Below are 22,623 nucleotides of genomic sequence, written 5' to 3'. Positions count from 1 at the left end.
CTGTATCTTAACTCCATTTACCCACCGTGGTTCCGTAACCCTTAATACCCTTACCCAACAAAAATCTGGGGGAAAGGCCAAGGTTTGCCTCATGGTTTACCCCTCATTCTGTGCTAAGCCGTGTCAGGATCTGCACTGTGAGCGTGTGTTGAAACCAGAGTGCCAGGATTGTCCGCAGAGTGTAAGTTTTGGGTTATTGATCAGATGTTGTTGATAAGACCTCCCCAGCCTTACTGCACCTTTCTATCCATTTACAGGTCACTGTTTATCTTGCCCCAGTATCCAAAAACCCTCCACACAGTCATACTTTCATAGCCAACCCTAGGAACAGTGGCAGGGATAGATTAACATGCTGTGACCCATTTCTGGCTAGACTAGAGAAACGTTTAAACTTCACTCTTTTTTTCATTCCTATGTTTATTTGTTTCTCCGTTTTGATGCAACCATTCTCCAGTCAAGCTCCCACGTGGAAGCAACAGCCATTCCCCCTCACCCCCACCCCACCCGCAGGAGCAGAGGGGTGCCAAGGGGTATCTGGCCGCCCATTTAACATGAGCCCAATTTTCAGTTTCCATGGAAACGAAAATCATACGGTGTATGAAAGTTGTCATTTTATAAGGAGGTTCCTGAATAACTGGGAATTTTGAAAATCTAACCAGTTTAGTCTTTTTGGCTTCTGGTCCTTTCAGTTCGAGGCTCCCAGTCTCTGAGGAAATGGCCACGTCGGCACTGGACACGGTCCGCTTGAGGCAGAAGGCGACTTTGTACGGTTCTGCGCTCTGGAGAATCTGCAGCACATCCTCATACTTGGCATTGTCAAAGTAGACCTTGGCGCTGAGAAGCTGATCTCCTGCAGAGACACAACCACAAACCACCGTCAGAGAAAGAGAGGTGGACAGGACAGCTTCAAACACTGGCGTCTTTCCAACGTAAGGCATGAGGAGGAGGAATGGGTCCCATCCAACAGGAAAAGCACGGAGCGGGTAAAGAGTGCGGAGTGTAAAGAATAAAGTGGGTAAAGAGTGCAGAAGATAAAAGATTCAGAAGACAGAAGGCTCAAAGGGTAATAAGTGCTGTGAGTAAAGCGGAAAGTGGGGAAAGGGAGCAGAGGCTAAAGGCAATGGAGTAAAGGGTGCAGTGAGTAAAGAGTGAAGCGGGTAAAGGATAAAATGGGCAAAGGCTGCAGTAAGCAAAAGGCGAGTGGATAAAGAGTACTGAGGCTAAAGGGCACAGAAGTTAATGGAGGAAGGGGTAAATAATACAAATAATAAAGGATACAGTGGATAAAGGGTGCAGAGAGCTCAGGTTAAAGTGAGCAGTCCCACAGGTGAAAGCCGAGAGTGATGTAGTGGCTCGTGTAGGAGTGTAATTTGCACCTGGAGAAATGTGGCAGGGAATTGTTAACAATGATCAGTTTCTACACGCCAATGGCAGGTTTTCATTTTTTGCACATTTTCCAGCTATCCTAGGTGATAACTGTCATTAATCCCCACATTACAGCACCCAGTCCCAGAGTGTGAAAGGACAGTGTGTGACCCACTGTCCCAGAGTGTGAAAGGACAGTGTGTGACCCACTGTCCCAGAGTGTGAAAGGACAGTGTGTGACCCACTGTCCCAGAGTGTGAAAGGACAGTGTGTGACCCACTGTCCCAGAGTGTGAAAGGACAGTGTGTGACCGACTGTCCCAGAGTGTGAAAGGACAGTGTGTGACCCACTGTCCCAGAGTGTGAAAGGACAGTGTGTGGCCCACTGTCCCAGAGTGTGAAAGGACAGTGTGTGACCCACTGTCCCAGAGTGTGAAAGGACAGTGTGTGACCCACTGTCCAAGAGTGTGAAAGGACAGTGTGTGACCCACTGTCCCAGAGTGTGAAAGGACAGTGTGTGACCCACTGTCCCAGAGTGTGAAAGGACAGTGTGTGACCCACTGTCCCGGAGTGTGAAAGGACAGTGTCTGACCCACTGTCCCAGAGTGTGAAAGGACAGTGTGTGACCCACTGTCCCAGAGTGTGAAAGGACAGTGTGTGACCCACTGTCCCAGAGTGTGAAAGGACAGTGTGTGACCCACTGTCCCAGAGTGTGAAAGGACAGTGTGTGACCCACTGTCCCAGAGTGTGAAAGGACAGTGTGGGACCCACTGTCCCAGAGTGTGAAAGGACAGTGTGTAACCCACTGTCCCAGAGTGTGAAAGGACAGTGTCTGACCCACTGTCCCAGAGTGTGAAAAGACAGTGTCTGACCCATTGTCCCAGAGTGTGAAAGGACAGTGTCTGACCCACTGTCCCAGAGTGTGAAAGGACAGTGTGTGACCCACTGTCCCAGAGTGTGAAAGGACAGTGTGTGAGCCACTGTCCCAGAGTGTGAAAGGACAGTGTCTGACCCACTGTGCCAGAGTGTGAAAGGACAGTGTCTGACCCACTGTGCCAGAGTGTGAAAGGACAGTGTGTGACCCACTGTCCCAGAGTGTGAAAGGACAGTGTCTGACCCACTGTCCCAGAGTGTGAAAGGACAGTGTGTGACCCACTGTCCCAGAGTGTGAAAGGACAGTGTCTGACCCACTGTCCCAGAGTGTGAAAGGACAGTGTGTGACCCACTGATCCAGAGTGTGAAAGGATAGTGTGTGACCCACTGTCCCAGAGTGTGAAAGGACAGTGTGTGACCCACTGTCCCAGAGTGTGAAAGGACAGTGTGTGACCCACTGTCCCAGAGTGTGAAAGGACAGTGTGTACCCCACTATCCCAGAATGTGAAAGGACAGTGTGTGACCCACTGTCCCAGAGTGTGAAAGGACAGTGTGTACACCACTGTCCCAGAGTGTGAAAGGACAGTGTCTGACCCACTGTCCCAGAGCATTGCATTGCTGGTCATCTTCCAGAACTCGATAGACTCTGGAACAGTGCCCATGGATTGGAGGGTAGCTAATGTTACCCCACTATTCAAAAAAGGTGGTAGAGAAAAAGTGGGGAATTATAGACCGGTAAACCTGACATCGGTAGTGGGGAAAATGCTAGAATCTATTATGAAAGATGTAATAGCAGAGCACTTGGAAAGCAGTGACAGGATTGGACAAAGTCAGCATGGATTTACAAAAGGTAAATCATGCTTGACTAATCTACTGGAATTTTTTGAGGATGTAACTGGTAAAATAGATGAGGAAGAACCAGTGGATGTGGTGTATTTGGACTTTCAGAAGGCTTTCGATAAGGTCCCACATAAGAGATTAGCGTGCAAAATTAAGGCACATGGGATTGGGGGCAAAGTATTGACTTGGATAGAGAATTGGTTGGTGGACAGAAAGCAAAGTGTTGGAATAAACGGGTCGTTTTCCGAGTGGCAGGCAGTGACTAGTGGGGTACCGCAAGGACCGGTCCTAGGACCCCAGCTGTTCACAATATATATTAATGATCTGGATGAGGGAATTGGATGTAATATCTCCAAATTTGCAGATGACACAAAGCTGGGTGGGAGGGTATGCTGTGAGGAGGATGTCGTGAAACTCCAGTACGATTTGGACAGGTTGGGTGATTGGGCAGAAACATGGCAAATGCACTATAATGTGGATAAATGTGAGGTTATCCACTTTGGTGGCAAAAACAGGAAGGCAGATTATTATTTGAATGGCAATAGATTGGGAGAAGGGGAAGTGCAAAGAAACCTGGGTGTTTTTGTGCACCAGTCGCTGAAGGTAAGCATGCAGGTGCAGCAGGCGGTTAAGAAGGCAAATGGTATGTTGGCCTTCGTAGCAAGAGTGTTCGAGTACAGGAACAAGGATGTCTTGCTACAGTTGCACAGGGCCTTGGTGAGACCGCACCTTGAGTATTGTGTGCAGTTTTGGTCACCTTACCTGAGGAAGGACGTTCTTGCCATGGAGGGAGTGCAGCGAAGATTCACCAGACTGATACCTGGGATGGCAGGAATGACGTATGAGGAGAGATTGTGTCGATTGGGCTTATACTCACTGGAGTTTAGAAGATTGAGAGGGGATCTCGTCGAAACCTATAAAATTCTGTCAGGCCTGGACAGACTAGATGCAGGAAGGATGTTTCTGAAGACCGGGGAGTCCAGAACCAGGGGTCATAGTCTAAGGATAAGGGGTAAGCCATTTAGGACTGAAATGAGGAGGAATTCCTTCACCCAGAGAGTGGTGTACCTGTGGAATTCTCTGCCACAGAGGGCGGTGGAGGCCAGTTCATTAAATATATTCAAGAAAGAGTTGGATACATTTCTTAAGGCTAAAGGGATCAAGGGATATGGGGAGAAGGCAGGGACAGGGTACTGAATTTGGATGATCAGCCATGATCTCATTGAATGGCGGAGCAGGCTCGAAGGGCCGAATGGCCTACTCCTGCTCCTATCTTCTATGTTTCTATGTTTCTATGAAAGGACAGTGTGTGATCCACTGTCCCAGAGTGTGAAAGGACAGTGTGTGACCCACTGTCCCAGAGTGTGAAAGGACAGTGTGTGACCCACTGTCCCAGAGTGTGAAAGGACAGTGTCTGAGTCACTGTCCCAGATTGTGAAAGGACAGTGTGTGACCCATTGTCCCAGAGTGTGAAAGGACAGTGTGTGACCCATTGTCCCAGAGTGTGACCCACTGACCCAGAGTGTGAAAGGACAGTGACTGACCCATTTTCCCAGAGTGTGAAAGGACAGTGTCTGACCAACTGTCCCAGAGTGTGAAAGGACAGTGTGTGACCCACTGTCCCAGAGTGTGAAAGGACAGTGTCTGACCCACTGTTCCAGAGTGTGAAAGGGCAGTGTGTACACCACTGTCCCAGAGTGTGAAAGGACAGTGTGTGACCCACTATCCCAGAGTGTGAAAGGACAGTGTCTGACCCACTGTCCCAGAGTGTGAAAGGACAGTGTGTGACCCACTGTCCCAGAGTGTGAAAGGACAGTGTGTGACCCACTATCCCAGAGTGTGAAAGGACAGTGTCTGACCCACTGTCCCAGAGTGTGAAAGGACAGTGTCTGACCCACTGTCCCAGAGTGTGAAAGGACAGTGTGTGACCCACTGTCCCAGAGTGTGAAAGGACAGTGTGTGACCCACTGTCCCAGAGTGTGAAAGGACAGTGTCTGACCCACTGTCCCAGAGTGTGAAAGGACAGTGTGTGACCCACTGTCCCAGAGTGTGAAAGGACAGAGTCTGACCCACTGTCCCAGAGTGTGAAAGGACAGTGTGTGACCCACTGTCCCAGATTGTGAAAGGACAGTGTGTGAACCGCTGTCCCAGAGTGTGAAAGGACAGTGTGTGACCCGCTGCCCCAGAGTGTGAAAGGACAGTGTGTGACCCACTGTCCCAGAGTGTGAAAGGACAGTGTGTGACCCACTGTCCCAGAGTGTGAAAGGACAGTGTGTGACCCACTGTCCCAGAGTGTGAAAGGACAGTGTGTGACCCACTGTCCCAGAGTGTGAAAGGACAGTGTGTGACCCACTGTCCCAGAGTGTGAAAGGACAGTGTGTGACCCACTGTCCCAGAGTGTGAAAGGACAGTGCGTGACCCACTGTCCCAGAGTGTGAAAGGACAGTGTGTGACCCACTGTCCCAGAGCGTGAAAGGACAGTGTGTGACCCGCTGTCCCAGAGTGTGAAAGTACAGTGTGTGACCCACTGTGCCAGAGTGCGAAAGGACAGTGTCTGACCCGCTGTCCCAGAGTGTGAAAGGACAGTGTGTGACCCACTGTCCCAGGGTGCGAAAGGACAGTGTGTGACCCACTGTCCCAGAGTGTGAAAGGACAGTGTCTGACCCACTGTCCCAGAGTGTGAAAGGACAGTGTGTGACCCACTGTCCCAGAGTGTGAAAGGACACTGTGTGACCCACTGTCCCAGAGTGCGAAAGGAAAGTGTGTGACCCACTGTCCCAGAGTGTGAAAGGACACTGTGTGACCCACTGTCCCAGAGCGTGAAAGGACACTGTGTGACCCACTGTCCCAGGGTGCGAAAGGACAGTGTCTGAACGACTGTCCCAGAGTGCGAAAGGAAAGTGTGTGACCCACTGTCCCAGAGTGTGAAAGGACAGTGTGTGACCCGCTGTCCCAGAGTGTGAAAGGACACTGTGTGACCCACTGTCCCAGAGTGCTAAAGGACAGTGTCTGACCCGCTGTCCCAGAGTGTGAAAGGACAGTGTGTGACCCACTGTCCCAGGGTGCGAAAGGACAGTGTCTGACCCGCTGTCCCACAGTGTGAAAGGACAGTGTGTGACCCACTGTCCCAGAGTGCGAAAGGACAGTGTGTGACCCACTGTCCCAGAGTGTGAAAGGACAGTGTGTGACCCACTGTCCCAGAGTGTGAAAGGACAGTGTGTGACCCACTGTCCCAGAGTGTGAAAGGACAGTGTGTGACCCACTGTCCCAGTGTGTGAAAGGACAGTGTGTGACCCACTGTCCCAGAGCGTGAAAGGACAGTGTCTGACCCACTGTCCCAGAGTGTGAAAGGACAGTGTCTGACCCACTGTCCCAGTGTGTGAAAGGACAGTGTGTGACCCACTGTCCCAGAGTGTGAAAGGACAGTGCGTGACCCACTGTCCCAGAGTGTGAAAGGACAGTGCATGACCCACTGTCCCAGAGTGTGAAAGGACAGTGTCTGACCCACTGTCCCAGTGTGTGAAAGGACAGTGTCTGACCCACTGTCCCAGAGTGTGAAAGGACTGTGTCTGACCCACTGTCCCAGTGTGTGAAAGGACAGTGTCTGACCCACTGTCCCAGAAGTTGTTATCCTTGAAGCAGACTAGGTTTAAAGGAGATTTGAAATCATGAATGGTTTAAATAGAGAAACTTTTTCAATGGCTGAAGGGTCGATAACGCGAGGGCACAGATTTAATGTGATTGGTAAAAGAAACAGAGGTGACCTGAGGAAAAACGTTTTTACACAACAAGTGGTTCGGATTTGGAATGCACATAGGTTGATGGATACAGATTCAAGAGGGAATTTGATAAATATTTGAAGGATAAAAAATTGCAGTGATATGGGGAAAGACCCGAAGAGTAGGACTAACTGGATTATACTTCGAAAGAGCTGGTGCAGACTCATAAGAACATAAGAATTAGGAGCAGGAGCAGACCATACGACCCCTCGAGCCTGCTCCGACATACAACCCCTCGAGCCTGCCCCACCATACGGCCCCTCGAGCCTGCTCCGCCATATGGCCCCTCGAGCCTGCCCTGCCATACGGCCCCTCAAGCCTGCCCTGCCATACGGCCCCTCGAGCCTGCCCTGCCATACGGCCCCTCGAGCCTGCTCCGACATACAACCCCTCGAGCCTGCCCCACCATACGGCCCCTCGAGCCTGCCCTGCCATACGGCCCCTCGAGCCTGCCCTGCCATACGACCCCTCGAGCCTGCCCTGCCATACGGCCCCTCAAGCCTGCCCTGCCATACGGCCCCTCGAGCCTGCCCTGCCATACGGCCCCTCGAGCCTGCCCTGCCATACGGCCCCTCAAGCCTGCCCTGCCATACGGCCCCTCGAGCCTGCCCTGCCATACGGCCCCTCGAGCCTGCTCCGCCATACGGCCCCTCAAGCCTGCCCTGCCATACGGCCCCTCGAGCCTGCTCCGCCATACGGCCCCTCGAGCCTGCCCTGCCATACGGCCCCTCGAGCCTGCCCTGCCATACGGCCCCTCGAGCCTGCCCTGCCATACGGCCCCTCAAGCCTGCCCTGCCATACGGCCCCTCGAGCCTGCTCCGCCATACGGCCCCTCGAGCCTGCCCTGCCATACGGCCCCTCGAGCCTGCTCCGCCATACGGCCCCTCGAGCCTGCCCTGCCATACGGCCCCTCGAGCCTGCTCCGCCATTCAATAAGATCATGGCTGAACTTCGACCTCAACACTTTCCCGCCCGATCTCCATACTCCTTCCCTAGAGTCCAAAAATCTATTGCTCGCAGCCTTGAGTATACTCAATGACTCAGCATCCACAGCCCTTTGGGGTGGAGAATGCCAAAGATTCACAACCAGTCCATGTCGAGCCTCCTCCTGTCTTTCCTCATCTAAACCTATCAGCATAACCCTCTATTCCCTTCTCCCTCATATGCTTGTCTAGCCTCCCCTTAAATGCATCGATACTATTCGCCTCAACCACTCCCTGTGGTAGCGAGTTCCACATTCTCACCACTCTCTGGGTAAAGAAGTTTCTGCTGAATTCCCTATTGGATTTCTTGGTGACTATCTTATATTGATGGCCTCTAGTTATGCTCTTCCCCCACAAGTGGAAACATTGTCTCTGTATCCACTCTATCAAAACCTCTCATAATTTTAAAGTCCTCTATTAGGTCACCCCTCAGCCTTCTCTTTTCAAGAGAAAAGAGACCCAGCCTGTTCATCCTTTCCTGACCTCGCATTCTTGCAAATCTTTTTTGCACTCTCTCCAGTGCCTCAGTGCCTTTTTATAATATGGCAACCAGAATTGTAGGCCGTACTCCGTGTGGCCTAACCAAGGTTTGATACAAGTTTAGCATAACTTCTCTACTTTTCAATTCTATCCCTCTAGAAATAAACCCTAGTGCTTGTTTTTTTATGGCCTTATTAACCTGTGTCACTACTTTTAGTGATTTTTGTATTTGTACTCCCAGATCCCTTTGTTCCTCTACCCCATTTAGATTCTTATTTTCCAAGTAATAAGTGACCTCTTTATTTTTCTTACCAACATCTAACACTTCACATTTATCTGTGTTGAACTTCATTTGTCAATTATTTGCCCATTCTGCAAGTTTATTAATATCCTCCTGTAATTTGCTGCAGTCCTCCTCAGTATTGACTATTCCCCCAATTTGGCACCATCTGTAAATTTAGAAATTGTGTTTTGATTCCAAAGTCTAAATCGTTAATATAAATTGTGAACAGTGGTCCCAGCACTGATCCTTGTGGGACACCACTTCCCACCTTCTGCCACTCTGAATAGCTACTCTTTACTCCCACTCTCTGCTTTCTGTCCTGAAGCCAGCCAGCTGTCCATTCTGCTACTTGTCCCCTGACTCTGCATTCTCTGACCTTATTCATTAGTCTATTATGTGGTACCTTATTGAAAGCCTTTTGAAAATCTAGATAAATTACATCTACTGTATTACCCTTGTCTACTCTCTCTGTTACCTCTTCAAAGAATTCAATGAGGTTGGTCAAGCAAGACTTTCCCTTTTGAAATCCATGCTGACTAGTCATTATTATATTTTTCGTTTCTAGATGGTCTTCTATTTTCTTCTTTAGTAGGGATTCCATTATTTGTCCTACCACCGATGTTACGTTGACTGGTCTATAATTCCCTGGACATGTTCTATCTGCCTTCTTAAATATAGGTATTACGTTAGCTATCCGCAGTCCTCTGGCACTATACCTTTTTCTAACGAATTATTAAATATGTGTAGCAATGCCTCTGCTAACTCTTCCCTAGATTCTTTTAAAATGCGCGGATTTAATCCGTCTGGACCAGGGGTTTTATCCTCTTTGAGTTTGATTAGTTTATTTAATATTTCTCCTCTTTTTATTTTTTTTTTGTGGAACAGTTGTTGGAAATAACTGGAGAAAAGGAATTGGTTAGAATTCGAACTGATTGCTTTGGTTAGCTGCCGGGCTGCCGGCCCACTTTACATTATTGCATAAAGTCAGAATGAACCTGGAGAGGAAAATAAGATGCGCTGGAGTAGAATTTCACCCTGGGTGTGAAACTGGCATCGCCGGTCAGCCGCCCGTTATTGAAACCTCCCGACGTTCATTGGCAATCAATATTGTGCGTTTTCTACAACGGGCGGTCGATCTGTGATGCCAAATTTGCGCCCGGACTCCGAGTTGAAAATCTACCCCTCCCCCCCGCCGCCACCCCCGGTTTCCAACTTCGAATGATAAGCACGATGTTTGCTTGTAGTTCACGGGATCTGTGAATAGACGGAATGCCCTCTCATGTAGTTCTCACGCAGTGTCTTTTGTACGGCTATGACCCGGATGCACTTTTCCCCGTTCCCACTGTAAACTGCGTCTTACCCTCCTTCAGGTTCAATGCCCTCGCAGCCCGTGACTCCTTCAGCACCTCCTTGACAAAGATTCCTTCCTTCCCTCCACCAACCACGCTGAATCCAGTCGCCCCGGCTTCAGCCTCAGTCTCCACAATTAATTCCACCATCTCGGACATCTTGAGTTCCTGATGAGAGAAAGATTGCACGGATTAGCCGTGGGCACTGGTGGTGCCCCACTCCACATTGCTCCTGTTGCTCCTGGGGGTCCAAGGCAGCTGAGCTGCTCAGTGCCGACCTCAGCGTCTCACTCTCTCACAAGCTGTTAGAGGGGGAAAAACCCACTGGGAATGGTAGCATGGTGGTTATGTTACTAGACTAGTAATCAAAGAAGCTTGGGCTAATGGTGCAAGTAGATATGAGTTCAAATCCCCCCATGGCCCCTGGGGAATTTAAATTCAGTTAATTACATTTTTAAAATAAATCTGGAATAAAAACCAAGTATCTGTAATGGTGACCCTGAAACTACCAGATTTTTGTAAAAACCCATCTGGTTCAATAATTTCCTTTCGGGAAGGAAATCTGCTGCCCTTACCCGGTCTGGCCGATACGTGACTCCAGACCCACAGCAATGTGGTTGACTCTTAACTGCCAGCGTACAAAAGTAGCGAAGTTATGCTGAACCTTTATAAAGCACTGGTTAGGCCACAAGTGCCCACGGCTAATCCGTGCTATCTTTCTCTCATCAGGAACTCAAGATGTCCGAGATGGTGGAATTAATTGTGGAGACCGAGGCTGAGGCCGGGGCGACTGGATTCAGCGTGGTTGGTGGAGGGAAGGAAGGAATCTTTGGAGTATTGTGTCCAGTTCTGGTCACCACACTTTAGGAAGGATGTGAAGGCCCTTGAGAGGGTGCGGAGGAGATTTACCAGAATGGTTCCAGGAATGGGGGATCTTAGCTACAAGGACAGGTTGGAGAAGCTGGATTTGTTTTCATTAGAGCAAAGGAGGTTGAGGGGTGATTTGATAGAGGTGTACAAGATTATGACGGGTTTGGATAGGCTAGACAGGGAAAGGCTGTTCCCACTGGTTGATGGTACAAGGACTAGGGGACACAGATTTAAGGTTCTGGGCAAGAGATACGGGGGGGATGTGAGGAAAAACTTTTTTACGCAGCGAGTGGTGAGGACCTGGAACTCGCTGCTGACGGAAGTGGTGGAAGCGGAGGCACTCAATGTTTTCAAGGGGAGACTGGATAGGCACTTGAGGGAAATAAACTTGCAGGGCTACGGGGATGGAGCGGGGGAATGGAACTGACTGGATCGCTCTACAGAGAGCCGGCACGGACTCGATGGGCCGAATGGCCTCCTTCTGTGCCGTTATCACTCTATGACTTCGAGGTAAACTAATTGAACCTTTGAAAATCTCATGAAGGCGATTGACAAAAGTGACCCGGGCAATTACATAGGAGCAGGAGTAGGCCATTCGGCCCCTCGAGCCTGCTCCGCCATTCAATGCGATCATGGCTGATCATCCAAATTCAGTACCCTGTCCCTGCCTTCTCCCCATATCCCTCGATCCCTTTAGCCTTAAGAAATACATCCTTCTTGAATATATTTAATGAATTGGTCTCAACTGCCTTCTGTGGTAGAGAATTCCACAGGTTCACCACTCTCTGGGTGAAGAAATTCCTCCTCATCTCTGTCCTAAATGGCTTACCCCTTATCCTTAGACTGTGACCACTGGTTCTGGACTCCCCCGCCATCGGGAACATCCTTCCTGCATCTAGTCTGTCTAGTCCTGTTAGAATTTTCGAGTTTCAATGAGATCCCCTCTCATTCTTCTAAACTCTAGCGAGTATAAGCCCAATCGACCCAATCTCTCCTCATACGTCATTCCTGCCATCCCAGGTATCAGCCTGGTGAATCTTCGCTGAACTCCTTCCATGGCAAGAACATCCTTCCTCAGATAAGGCGACCAAAACTGCACACAATACTCAAGATATGGTCTCACCAAGGCCCTGTACAACTGCAGCAAGACATCCTTGTTCCTGTACTCAAACCCTCTCACTACGAAGGCCAACATACCATTTGCCTTCTTAACCGCCTGCTGCACCTGCATGCTTACCTTCAGCGACTGGTGCACAAGGACACCCAGGTCTCGTTGCACGTCCCCTTCTCCCAATCTATTGCCATTCAAATAATAATCTGCCTTCCTGTTTTTGCCACCAAAGTGGATAACCTCACATTTATCCACGTTATATTGCATCTGCCATGCTTCTGCCCAATCACCCAACCTGTCCAAATCATCCTGGAGTTTCTCGGCATCCTCCTCACAGCACACACGCCCACCCAGCTTTGTGTCGTCTGCAAATTTGGAGATATTACATCTAGTTCCCTTGTCTAGATCATTAATATATATTGTGAATAGCTGGGGTCCTAGGACCGATCCCTGCGGTACCCCACTAATCACTGCCTGCTACTCGGAAAAAGACCCATTCATTCCAACTCTTTGCTTTCTGTCTGCCAACCAGTTCTCTATCCAAGTCAATACCTTGCCCCCAATCCCATGTGCCTTAACTTTACACGCTAATCTCTTATGCGGGACCTTATCGAAGGCCTTCTGAAAGTCCAAATACACCACATCCACTGGCTCTTCCTTATCTATTTTACCAGTTACATCCTCAGAAAATTGCACTAGATTAGTCAAGCACGATTTACCTTTTGTAAATCTGTGTTGACTTTGTCTGATCCTGTCACTGTTTTCCAAGTGCTCTGCTATTACATCTTTTATAATGGACTCTAGCATTTTCCCCACTACCGATGTCAGGCTTACCGGTCTATAATTCCTCGTTTTCTCTCTACCACCTTTTTTGAATAGTGGGGTAACATTAGCTACCCTCCAATCAATGGGAACTGTTCCAGATTCCATCGAATGTTGGAAGATGATCAGCAATGCATCTACTATTTCTAGGGCCACTTCCTTAAGTACCCTAGGATGTGGATTATCAGGCCCTGGGGATTTATCGGCCTTCAATCCCATCAATTTCCCTAACACCATTTCCCTACAAATACTGATTTATTTCAGTTCCTCCCTTTCATCAGACCCTATGTTCCCCGACATCACTAGGAGGTTATTTGTGTCCTCCTTTGTGAAGACAGAACCGAAATATGTATTTAATTGGTCTGCCATTTCTTTGTTCCCCATTATAAATTCCCCTGATTCTGACTGCAAGGGACCTGCGCTTGACTTCACCAATCTTTTTCTCTTCACATATCTATAAAAGCTTTAACAGTCAGTTTTTATGTTGCCGGCAAGCTTACTCTCATATTCTATTTTCCCCTTCTTAATTAATCCCTTTGTCCTCCTTTGTTGAATCCTAAACTGCTCCCAATCCTTAGGTTTACTGCTTTTTCTGGCCAATTTATATGTCCTCTCCTTGGATCTTATGCTATCCCTAATTTCCTTTGTTAGCCACGGTTGAGTTACCTTTTTTGTTTTATTTTTATGCCAATTAGTTTCGGGTGGCGAATAGTTCAATACCCAGGGGGGAAATGTTAAAAGTGAGGGCGTTAAGGCTAAGAGGAGGAGTCGGGGGAACTTTCGTAACAAAAGAGTAATTGAGTCATGAAATAAGTGGAAGGACATTGAAGTGGACAGTGTCATGGGGTCAAGCAGGGGCATGGGAATACCATCACCTCCAAGTTCCCCTCCAAGTCACACACCATCCTGACTTAAGAACATAAGAAATAGGAGCAGGAGTAGGCCAATCGGCCCCTCGAGCCTGCTCCACCATTCAATAAGATCATGGCTGATCTGATCCTAACCTCAAATCTACTATCACTCCACATCCCTCCCGAACCCATGTGATCTCCTGGGAGAGGCGAAAAACCAGATAAAAAACCCAGTGGCCAATTTGGGAGAAAAAAATCTGGGAAATTCCTCTCCGACCCATCTAGGCGATCGAAACTCGTCCAGGAGATCACTGTCCCTATATTTTCTACAGTACTTACCTTCTGTAAAAGGTGATCTCCACCCCAGCCAGGAACAGGATTAGAACCACCTCCTGAAATCTAACACATAATTAGAACACAAGAAGTAGGAGCAGAACCAGGCTACACGGCCCCTGGGCCCGCTCCGTTACCCACAGGGCCATGACCGTTCCGAACCTAGACTCATGTCCAATTTCCTGCCCGCTCCCCGTAACCCCTAATTCCCTTTACTTCTAAGAAACTGTCTATTTCTGTTTTAAATTTATTTAATGATGTAGCTTTCACAGCTTTCTGGGGCAGCAAATTCCACAGACCTACTACCCTCTGAGTGAAGAAGTTTCTCCTCATCTCAGTTTTGAAAGAGCAGCCCCTTATTCTAAGATTATGCCCCCTAGTTCTAGTTTCACCCATCATTGGGAACATCCTCACCACATCCACCCGATCAAGCCCCTTCACAATCTTATATGTTTCAATAAGATCGCCTCTCATTCTTCTGAACTCCAATGAGTAGAGTCCCAATCTACTCAACCTCTCCTCATATGTCCACCCCCTCATCCCCGGGATTAACCGAGTGACTTTGTACTGACTCGAGAGCAAGTATGTCTTTTCTTAAGTATGGACACCAAAACTGTATGCAGTATTCCAGGTGCGGTCTCACCAATACCTTGTACAACTGCAACAATACCTCCCTGTTTTTATATTCTATCCCCCTAGCAATAAAAGCCAACATTCCATTGGCCTTCTTGATCACTTGCTGCACCTGCATACTAACTTTTTGAGTTTCGTGCACCAGGACCCCCAGATCCCTTTGTACTACAGTACTTTCCAGTTTCTTGCCACTAAGATAATAACTTGCTCTATGATTTTTCCTGCCAAAGTGCCATATATCGGCCATTGCTTCATTGTCGCTGGGTCAAAATCCTGGAACTCCCTCCCTAACAGCACCTGGGAGTACCTTCACCACACGGACTGCAGAGGTTCAAGAAGACGGCTCACCACCACCTTCTCAAGGGCAACTAGGGATGTGCAATAAATGTTGGCCTTGCTGGTGACACCTGTATCCCAAGAATGAATTACAAAAAAGGAGATAATTAGATGTGTTTCTGAGGCAATTCGGGATTAAAGGGTCTGGTGAGAAGGTGGATAAGTGGTGTTGAATGATTTGGTGGGTGGGTGGGTAGGTGGGATTGAGGGATATGGTGGGTAGGTGGGGTTACCATAGAATCATAGAATGGTTACAGAACAGAAGGAGGCCATTCGGCCCATCGAGCCCGTGCCGGCTCTCTGCAAGAGCACTTCAGCTAGTCCCACTCTCCCGCCCTTTCCCCGTAGCCCTGCAATTTTTTTTCCTTCAGGTACTTATCCAATTCCCTTTTGAAAGCCATGATTGAGTCGGCCTCCACCACCCTTTCAGGCAGTGCATTCCAGATCCTAATCACTCGCTGCGTAAAACAGATTTTCCTCATGTCGCCTTTGGTTCTTCTGCCATTCACCTTGAATCTGTGTCCACTGGTTCTCGACCCTTCCGCCAATGGGAGCAGTTTCTCTCTATCTACTCTGTCCAGACCCCTCATGATTTTGAACACCTCGATCAAATCTCCTCTCAACCTTCTCTGCTCCAAGGAGAACAACCCCAGCTTCTCCAGTCTATCCACGTAACTGAAGTCCCTCATCCCTGGTACCATTCTGGTCAATCTCCCCTTAACCTTCTCTGCTCCAAGGAGAACAATCCCAGCTTCTCCAGTCTATCCATGTAACTGAAGTCCCTCATCCCTGGTACCATTCTGGTCAATCTCCCCTTAACCTTCTCTGCTCCAAGGAGAACAACCCCAGCTTCTCCAGTCTATCCACGTAACTGAAGTCCCTCATTCCTGGAATCATTCTCGTAAATCTTTTCTGCACCCTCTCTAAGGCCTTCACATGCTTTCTAAAGTGCGGTGCCCAGAATTGGACACAGTACTCCAGATGAGGCCGAAACACTGTTTTATAAAGGTTTATCATAATTTCCACGCTTTTGTATACCTCCAATCACGGAGCCCAGGATCCCGTAAGATTTTTTAACTGCTTTCTCAACCTGCCCTGCCACCTTCAATGACTTGTGCACATATACCCCGAGGACTCTCTGTTCATGCACCCACTTTAGGATTGTACCCTTTAGTTTATATTTCCTCTCTTCATTCTTTCTACCAAAATTTATCACCTCACACTTTTTTGCGTTAAATTTCATCTGCCACGTGTCCACCCATTCCACCAGCCTGTCTATGTCTTCCTGAAGTCTATCACTATCCTCCTCACTGTTCACTATACTTTCAAGTTTTGTGTCATCTGCAAATTTTGAAATTGTGCCCTGTACACCCACGTCCAAGTCATTAATATATATCAAGAAAAGCAGTGGTCCTAGAACCGACCCCTGGGGAACACCACTGTATACCTTCCTCCAGTCCGAAAAACAAACTTTCAGCACTACTCTCTGTTTCCTGTCACTAAGCCAGTTCCGTATCCATGCTGCCACTGTCCCTTTTATTCCATGGGCTTCAACTTTGCTGGCAAGCCTATTATGTGGCACTTTGTCAAACGCCCTTTGGAAATCTATGTACACTACGTCAACCGCATTGCCCTCATCAACCCTCTCTGTTACCTCATCAAAAAACTCGATCAAGTTGGTTAAACATGATTTGCCTTTAACAAATCCATGCTTGCTTTCCTTAATTAATCCACACTTGTCCAAGTGACTGTTAATTTTGTCCCTGATTATTGTTTCTAAAAGCTTCCCACTACCAAGGTTAAACTGACTGGCCTGTAGTTGCTGCGTTTTTCTTTACACCCTTTATTGAGCAAGGGTTTACCATTTGTAATTCTCCAGTCCTCTGGCACCACCCCCATTTCTAAAGAGGATTGGAAGATTATGGCCAGTACCTCCGTGATTTCCACCTTTACTATCCCCTAGGATGCATCCCATCCGGCCCTGGTGACTGATCTACTTCAAGTACAGGCAGCCTTTCTGTTGTGTATGTACCTTTAAGAGAATAACTGGTCTCAGACTGCAGTACCGGCAGTGACCACCCCTGTATAAAAGGCGCTATTGAGCCTCTGTGTTTTTAGTTTCACTATTGACTTCCACCAGTAAAGACTTACTTTGTTCACTCCTGCTGTCCGTGTCTCAATTATTCACGGACGTAACACTGGCGCCGAGTAAGAAACGAACTTACCTGCAACTCGGCAGCACCTCAGACGACGTTATTGAAGGTCGAAGCCAGAAGAAAGAAAAAAAAAATAAAATCCAAAGAAACTCGAGAAACGGGCGTCGACCGTGGGCAACCGCCCTCCAAATCGTCGGATTGGAAACTTGCAGGAGAGACTGTCCAGAGCCAGGCTTGGTTCCTCGGTCTGTGGTTTCCCAGCTAATCGGGCTGGTGGCAGGTAGTGCACTGATCCTTCCTGGGCTGCGGCGGGCTGAAGCTCGATCGGGTGGCTTTTCAATGGGGCCGGGCAGTGAGTCGGGAAGCAAAGAGAGAGAGAGAGGGTGGAGCACACAAGGCGCGGCCGGTGCTTCGGAGCCGGGCAGCGTTCGGACCTCAGAAGAGGGAGGGAAGTGTCCCAGAGGGTCCGCTCCACGACGGGAAAATAATAAAAGAAAAAAAAATCAATATTAAACGCGCAAGAAACCGTGGAAAGCAACGCTAACAACAGCGGGGAAGAAGGCAAAGCGCGGGAGGCGCCATTTTGTTAAATCGGGGAAGAAGGCAAAGCGCGGGAGGCGCCATTTTAGATTTGCAAGATGCCGAAGACTGGCTGTATCACTGCTTTTGATAATACAATAGAGGACTGGACCACGTATGTGGAAAGAGTCGAGGTATATTTCGAGGCAAACGAAATAGCCGAGGGGAAAAAGGCATCGATATTGCTAAACTTAATGGGCGCTAGAACGTACGGCCTATTGCGGGACCTGATTACTCCAGCCAAACCGAAGGCGAAGAGTTTTAATGAAATTGTTGCTGTCCTACAGGAACACTTAAACCCTGCACTGCTGTTGATAGCAGAAAGATTTAAATTCCACAGGAGAACTCAGCACAAAGATGAGAGAAATGCTGAGTATCTTACAGAACTACGTAAGCTATCAAAGCACTGCCAGTTCGGAGCAGGACTGGCAGATACCCTACGGGACAAATTTGTCTGTGGACTCCTGAGTGAAGGAACACAGAAGAAGTTACTCTCAGAGAAAGAGCTGACGCTAGATAAGGCTTTCAGCGTGGCAGTATCGTATGAAGCAGCAGCCAGGGGAGCTGCAGAAATTCAACAAAAACCACAGGAATACGGCACCCACGAAATGACACGGGGATTTGCAAAATGTTATCGCTGCGGCAGAACTAACCATGACCAGAAGGACTGCTGGTCCAAAGATAAAATATGCAGGCAATGCGGGAAGATGGGACACATTGCACGAGTTTGCAGGTCTGGGAAGAAGACCAGTGACAGCAAAAAGGCTACTAAGGAACCGTACAAGAAAGTACAAAAGATAGCGGACAGTAGTTCCGAAGACCAGATGAGCGATAGTGAATCCGGGAACAGGAGACTAAGCTGTCTCAAACTTCACAATGTAATCGCAAAAGAGGATCACCGAACCATTTGGGTCACCCTCACGATAGCAGGGTCCCAAGTTAAAATGGAATTGGATACAGGATCAGCGCTAACCGTCATGAATCGACGAGACTACGAGTGGCTATTTTCACACATAACCTTGAGAGAGACATCCATCGTCTTGACGACGTATACGGGGCAAAAAGTATACCCCAGAGGAAAAATAAGGGTGCCTGTCGAATACAACGGCAAGAAAATACAGAAATTGTATCTCTACATACTGCCAAATGGTGGACCACCGTTATTGGGATGGGAATGGATCAGGAAGATAAACTTAGATTGGCACTCCATTCATGCAATGACGGTGGACGGTAAAAAGATGAAGACGTCACTCCTGGACGATTGTCAACAATCTTAGCTAACGCCAAAGAGGTATTTCAACAAGAACTGGGCACGCTTAAAGGCGTAACCGCCTCGATAAAAATAGAAGAGAATGCAGTTCCCAAGTTTTTCAAAGCAAGACCGGTACCATATGCAATTCGCCCAGCCGTCGAGGCAGAGCTGGAGAATCTGGAGAAGGCGGGCGTGTTGTCTAAGGTCGACTGGAGCGAGTGGGCGACACCCATCGTTCCTGTCATAAAGAAAACGTTAAGCAATAAGTCCGGGGAGCCAAGGAAGATTCGCATCTGTGGGGATTTCAAGGTGACGGTGAACCCGGTCCTTCACACAGTACAATATCCTCTTCCAAGGATAGAAGACATATGCGCCTCACTGTCTGGAGGGAAGCGTTTTACAAAAATTGACCTAGCACAAGCATATTTGCAGATGGAGGTTGAAGAGTCCTCTAGGAAGTATCTCACGATAAACACTCACAAAGGTCTTTACCAGTATCATCGATTGGTATTCGGAGTAGCATCGGCTCCGGCGATATGGCAAAGAGCGATGGAACAAGCCCTGCAAGGGATTCCGGGGACTCAGTGTTACTTGGACGACATCCTTGTAACAGGTGAAGATGACAGTGAACACCTTAACAACCTAGAACAGGTGCTCACTAGACTACGGGAACATGGGCTGCGAGCCAACCGCCCCAAGTGCGAATTTTTTAAGAAACAGATATCGTATTGTGGCCACGTGATTGATGAAGAGGGGTTACATAAGTCCCCTGACAAAATTGAAGCGGTTGTTAAGGCCCCAGCGCCTGAAAATGTGTCGCAACTGAGGTCGTTCCTCGGATTGGTGAATTACTATCATAAGTTTTTGCCGAATTTGTCGACAATTCTGCACCCACTGAACGCCCTGCTACGAACGGGGGTAGCATGGAAATGGAGCGATGATTGTAAGCGTGCTTTTCAGAAGAGTAAGGACTTAATCACTTCAAAGGAAGTATTGGCTCACTACAACTCAGCACTGCAAATCAGGCTGGTGTGTGATGCGTTTCCCTACGGCATTGGGGCGGTACTGTCACATAAATTCCTTGATGGTTTAGAGAGGCCGATAGCTTTTGCATCACGCTCGTTAATTCTGCCGAGCGTAACTACGCCCAGATTGACAGAGAGGCCCTCAGCCTAGTGTGGGGGGTGAAGAAGTTCAATCACTACCTGCACGGTCAAAAATTTACTCTACTAACCGATCATCAACCTCTTGTCTCCATTTTCAACCCTCAGAAGGGCATACCGATAATGACAGCGCAACGGCTGCAGAGATGGTCCCTTTTCCTAGGGGCACACCAATATGACATCAAGTACAAAGGAAATAAACAGCATGGAAATGCTGATGGATTGTCACGTCTACCGTTGCCGACGGTGGAAGAAGAAGACCTTGCAGTGGATCCAATGGAGTTATTCCACTCGACCATAGTCGAATGTCTCCCTGTGACGAATGCAAACATAGAAAAGGAAACACGGAATGACCCGACACTATCATGGGTCTATGATTTAACGGTGAAGGGATGGCCAGCACATGGTGAACCACTGCTGCCAGCATTCTCGCCGAGAAGAGAACAGCTGTCAGTGTGCAGGGGAACCTTGATGTGTGGATTCAGAGTAGTAATTCCACCTATGTTGACGGATAGAGTGCTCAATGAGCTTCATGAGGGTCATCTGGGTGGGGTAAAAATGAAGAGCTTAGCCAGAGCGTTTGTGTGGTGGCCGGGAATCGATAGAGAAATCCAAGAGATGACCAAGAGCTGTACAGGATGCCAGAAGGTCCAAAACGCCCCACCACAAGCTCCTCTGCATCCATGGGAGTGGCCCTCATCTCCATGGCAAAGGGTGCACATTGATTTTGCTGGTCCCTTCATGGACTCGATGTTTTTAATTGCGGTGGATGCACATTCAAAGTGGCCAGAGGTAATAAAAATGTCCTCAATCACCACGGAAAAAACGATCACAGTTTTACGAACCATATTCGCCAGGAATGGGCTGCCTGAACAGATTTGGTCTGACAATGGACCACAGTTTGTGTCTGAAGAGTTCCGGAGGTTCTTAAAGAACAATGGTGTTAAGCATTACACATCTGCCCCATATCATCCAGCCACTAATGGTTGGCCGAGAGGTTTGTCCAAACATTCAAGAAGGCTATCAAGGCAATGTGTAATGAAGATATACCCCTACAACACAAGGTGGACAACTTCTTGTTTGCCTACCGGAATGCGACACACGCGGTTACCAACCAAACTCCAGCCATGATGTTCTTCAATCGAAGACTACGATGCCGCTTAGATTTGGTTAAGCCAAACGTCCGAAGAGATGTGGAGAACAGGCAGTTTCAGAATATGAATGAAAGGCCGACCAGGAGTTTTAAGATAGGTCAACCAGTTTTGGCCCGGGACTACCACACTGAGAAATGGCAGCCAGGAACGATTTGTACACGACAAGGACCTCTCATGTATACTGTGGACGTTGGGGAGAGCATTGTAAGACGCCATGCTGACCAGATTCTAGAGTCACGGGAAAACGTCAACTCCACACCACGATCTGATACACCTGGTAATGAAATCGACGTTCCAATTGCAGCTACCGCAGAACCGGTAATATTGGAAGCAGATGAACCACACAACGACATTGATCCTGACTCAACATTGCCAGAAGAACCTGATACCCCAAAGAGGCGTTATCCAGACAGAATCAGGAAGCCTCCTCAAAGACTGAACTTATAATTGCTTAAACTTAACCAATGTATCTAGCAACAGTAATTGTGATTGTAACTAGTTATCATTTAGTTGTTAAATGAATGTTATGTACTGTTTATCTAAAAGGGGAGGAATTGTTGTGTATGTACCTTTAAGAGAATAACTGGTCTCAGACTGCAGTACCGGCAGTGACCACCCCTGCATAAAAGGCGCTATTGAGCCTCTGTGTTTTTAGTTTCACTATTGACTTCCACCAGTAAAGACTTACTTTGTTCACTCCTGCTGTCCGTGTCTCAATTATTCACGGACGTAACACTTTCTAGTGCCTCATCTTTATCAATTTTTATCCCGTCCAGTATCTCATTTACCTCACCCTTTCACTATGACTTTGGCAGCATCTTCTTCGTTGGTGAAGACAGATGCAAAGTACTCATTTAGTACCTCAGCCATGCCCTCTGCCTCCATGCATAGGTCTCCTATTTGGTCCCTAATTGGCCCCACCCCTCCTCTTACTACCCATTTACTATTTAAATGCCTTTAGAAGACTTTGGGATTACCTTTTATGTTAGCTGACATTCTATTCTCGCACCCTCTCTTTGCCTCTCTTATTTTCCTTTCCACTTCTCTGAACTTTCTATATTTAGCCTGATTCTCAGATGTATTCTCAACCTGACATCTGTAAACGTGCTCTTTTTCTGCTTCATCTTACCCTCTATCTCTTTAGTCATCCAGGGAGCCCTGGCTTTAGTTGCCCTACCTTTCCCTCTAGTGGGAATGTACCTCGACTGTACCCAAACTATTTCCTCTTTAAAGTCAGCCCATTGTTTGATTACAGTTTTGCCTGCCAATCTTTGATTCCAATTTACCCGGACCAGATCCGTTCTCACCAGCTGAAATTTGCCTTCCTCCAATTAAGTGTTTTGACTCTAGATCGCTCCCTGTTCTTTTCCATAGTTAATCTTAACCGTATGATACTATGATCACTGTTCCCT

The 22,623-nt window shown here is 48.0% G+C and overlaps 1 protein-coding gene across 1 annotated transcript in view; it reads right to left on the bottom strand.

Annotated features, from left to right (window-relative positions):
• LOC147081880 (uncharacterized) overlaps positions 1-22,623 on the bottom strand; it is a 42,397-nt gene that overhangs the window by 7,997 nt on the left and 11,777 nt on the right. Inside the window, exons 4-5 of the mRNA XM_085980625.1 lie at positions 9,963-10,119; positions 657-850 (exon numbers count right to left, since the gene is read on the bottom strand). Of these exons, the coding sequence (XP_085836751.1) occupies positions 657-850; positions 9,963-10,119 (351 nt within the window). The remainder of the gene's footprint in view (positions 1-656; positions 851-9,962; positions 10,120-22,623) is intronic.

This window comes from Somniosus microcephalus, unplaced genomic scaffold, assembly GCF_052327205.1.
Source record: "Somniosus microcephalus isolate GS21.2 unplaced genomic scaffold, FLI_Smic_1.0 scaffold319, whole genome shotgun sequence".
Classification (NCBI taxonomy): Eukaryota; Metazoa; Chordata; class Chondrichthyes; order Squaliformes; family Somniosidae; genus Somniosus; species Somniosus microcephalus.
Note: the sequence above shows the minus strand (reverse complement) of the source record. Positions and strands in the feature narration are given on the sequence as shown.